The 2,500-nt window shown below is 45.3% G+C and overlaps 1 protein-coding gene across 1 annotated transcript in view; it reads right to left on the reverse strand.

Moving 5' to 3' along the window:
- Window positions 1–2,500, reverse strand: part of LOC125958028 (putative mediator of RNA polymerase II transcription subunit 24) — a 15,130-nt gene that overhangs the window by 444 nt on the left and 12,186 nt on the right. Inside the window, exons 2-3 of the mRNA XM_049691119.1 lie at window positions 1,206–1,461; window positions 1–551 (exon numbers count right to left, since the gene is read on the reverse strand). The exon at window positions 1–551 is cut by the window's left edge and continues 444 nt beyond it. Of these exons, the coding sequence (XP_049547076.1) occupies window positions 1–551; window positions 1,206–1,461 (807 nt within the window). The remainder of the gene's footprint in view (window positions 552–1,205; window positions 1,462–2,500) is intronic.

Below are 2,500 nucleotides of genomic sequence, written 5' to 3' on the forward strand. Positions count from 1 at the left end.
TTCGCCCTTCTGCTTGACGCACAGGTGCAACTTCGACGAGTAAGCATAGCCCTTCTTGCAGTTCTCCTCCTTAGCCTTGCTCTTGTAGCAGGAGATGTACTTCTTGCAGGTTTCCGGATGAGGCTTCGATCCAAGAAGGACATTCGCACATACGTAGTCGTACTTTCCAGCAGGCTCTTCTGGGTTAGTTCCAGTTTCGGTACCCTCACCTGAGTTATTTTCATTTCCAGTTTCCGTATTCTCGTTTGAGTTATTTCCAGTTTCCGTGTTCTCGTTTGACTTATTTTCGTTTCCAGTTTCGGAACTCTGGCCTAAGTCATTTTCATTTCCAGTGACGCAGCTATCGCCCTTCTGCTTGACGCACAGATGCAACTTCGACGAGTAAGCATAGCCCTTCTTGCAGTTCTCCTCCTTAGCCTTGCTCTTGTAGCAGGAGATGTACTTCTTGCAGGTTTCCGGATGAGGCTTCGATCCAAGAAGGACATTCGCACATACGTAGTCGTACTTTCCAGCAGGCTCTTCTGGGTTAGTTCCAGTTTCGGTACCCTCACCTGAGTTATTTTCATTTCCAGTTTCAGTGTTTTCGTTCGACTTATTTTCGTTGGACTTATTTTCGTTTCCAGTTTCGGAACTCTGGCCTAAGTCATTTTCATTTCCAGTAACGCAGCTATCGCCCTTCTGCTTGACGCACAGATGCAACTTCGACGAGTAAGCATAGCCCTTCTTGCAGTTCTCCTCCTTAGCCTTGCTCTTGTAGCAGGAGATGTACTTCTTGCAGGTTTCCGGATGAGGCTTCGATCCAAGAAGGACATTCGCACATACGTAGTCGTACTTTCCAGCAGGCTCTTCTGGGTTAGTTCCAGTTTCGGTACCCTCACCTGAGTTATTTTCATTTCCAGTTTCAGTGTTTTCGTTCGACTTATTTTCGTTGGACTTATTTTCATTTCCAGTTTCGGAACTCTGGCCTAAGTCATTTTCATTTCCAGTAACGCAGCTATCGCCCTTCTGCTTGACGCACAGATGCAACTTCGACGAGTAAGCATAGCCCTTCTTGCAGTTCTCCTCCTTAGCCTTGCTCTTGTAGCAGGAGATGTACTTCTTGCAGGTTTCCGGATGAGGCTTCGATCCAAGAAGGACATTCGCACATACGTAGTCGTACTTTCCAGCAGGCTCTTCTGGGTTAGTACCAGTTTCGGTACCCTCACCTGAGTTATTTTCATTTCCAGTTTCCGTATTCTCGTTTGAGTTATTTCCAGTTTCCGTGTTCTCGTTTGACTTATTTTCGTTTCCAGTTTCGGAACTCTGGCCTAAGTCATTTTCATTTCCAGTGACGCAGCTATCGCCCTTCTGCTTGACGCACAGATGCAACTTCGACGAGTAAACATAGCCCTTCTTGCAGTTCTCCTCCTTAGCCTTGCTCTTGTAGCAGGAGATGTACTTCTTGCAGGTTTCCGGATGAGGCTTCGATCCAAGAAGGACATTCGCACATACGTAGTCGTACTTTCCAGCAGGCTCTTCTGGGTTAGTTCCAGTTTCGGTACCCTCACCTGAGTTATTTTCATTTCCAGTTTCAGTGTTTTCGTTCGACTTATTTTCGTTGGACTTATTTTCGTTGGACTTATTTTCGTTGGACTTATTCTCGTTCGACTTATTTTCGTTCGACTTATCTCCGTTTCCAGTTTCGGTACTCTCCCCAGAGTCAGGCTCGGATGTAGTGGTCGATGTCTCCTCAACTAATGGTTCACAACTGATTTTGTCACCACTTACACATCCAATTGTTTCTGCTCTGAAGATCAGACCATCTGCACAGAATTCGATCTTTGCTTTCTCCCCAGAACAGCTAATGTACTTATCGCAAGCCTGTGGATGAATTCTTATTCCGAATAGTACATTCGTGCACAGATAGTCGTACTGCTCGTCGGATTCTTGTGGCTCCTCAATCACGGGCTCCTTTGCACATGTTGCTTTTTCAATTTTTACACACTTCGAGGATATGACATCGTAGTTGTACTTGCTCTCGCATGATTTGACTTTCAGTTCACCCTTCTTACAGACGGTATATTTATGGCAATCACTAGGTATGCCGTAAGTTTGGCCTTCTTCCTGTTTGCTACACTGGTTTGCTGCTGCTGGTTTAGCAGCAACTGTGCCTATAACGGCCAAAAGGCCCACTACTAATGTAACTTGCAGCTTCATTTCAGTTCCGTAGTAGAAGAGTTCACTTCATTCACTGATCCAATGGTCACGAAGGTATCCGTTATATACTCTGCGTTATCAGAGAAGAGTTGTGTTTATGGTTCCTTCGATGACAACGACGTGAAGGTGTTGACCAATAATCAGACTAGACAGGAAAATGCAGCTGACCGTCCGGAGCCATATTGATAAGCGACGCTACTTTTTACCGCTTCGATCGCTACTTGTGAGAATGTCGGTAAAACACGTAGAGTCATTTTATGCTTCTTCGTTCATAAATTGCATCCATAAATATGGTACGCGGTAG

Source organism: Anopheles darlingi, chromosome 3 (genome assembly GCF_943734745.1).
Source record: "Anopheles darlingi chromosome 3, idAnoDarlMG_H_01, whole genome shotgun sequence".
Classification (NCBI taxonomy): Eukaryota; Metazoa; Arthropoda; class Insecta; order Diptera; family Culicidae; genus Anopheles; species Anopheles darlingi.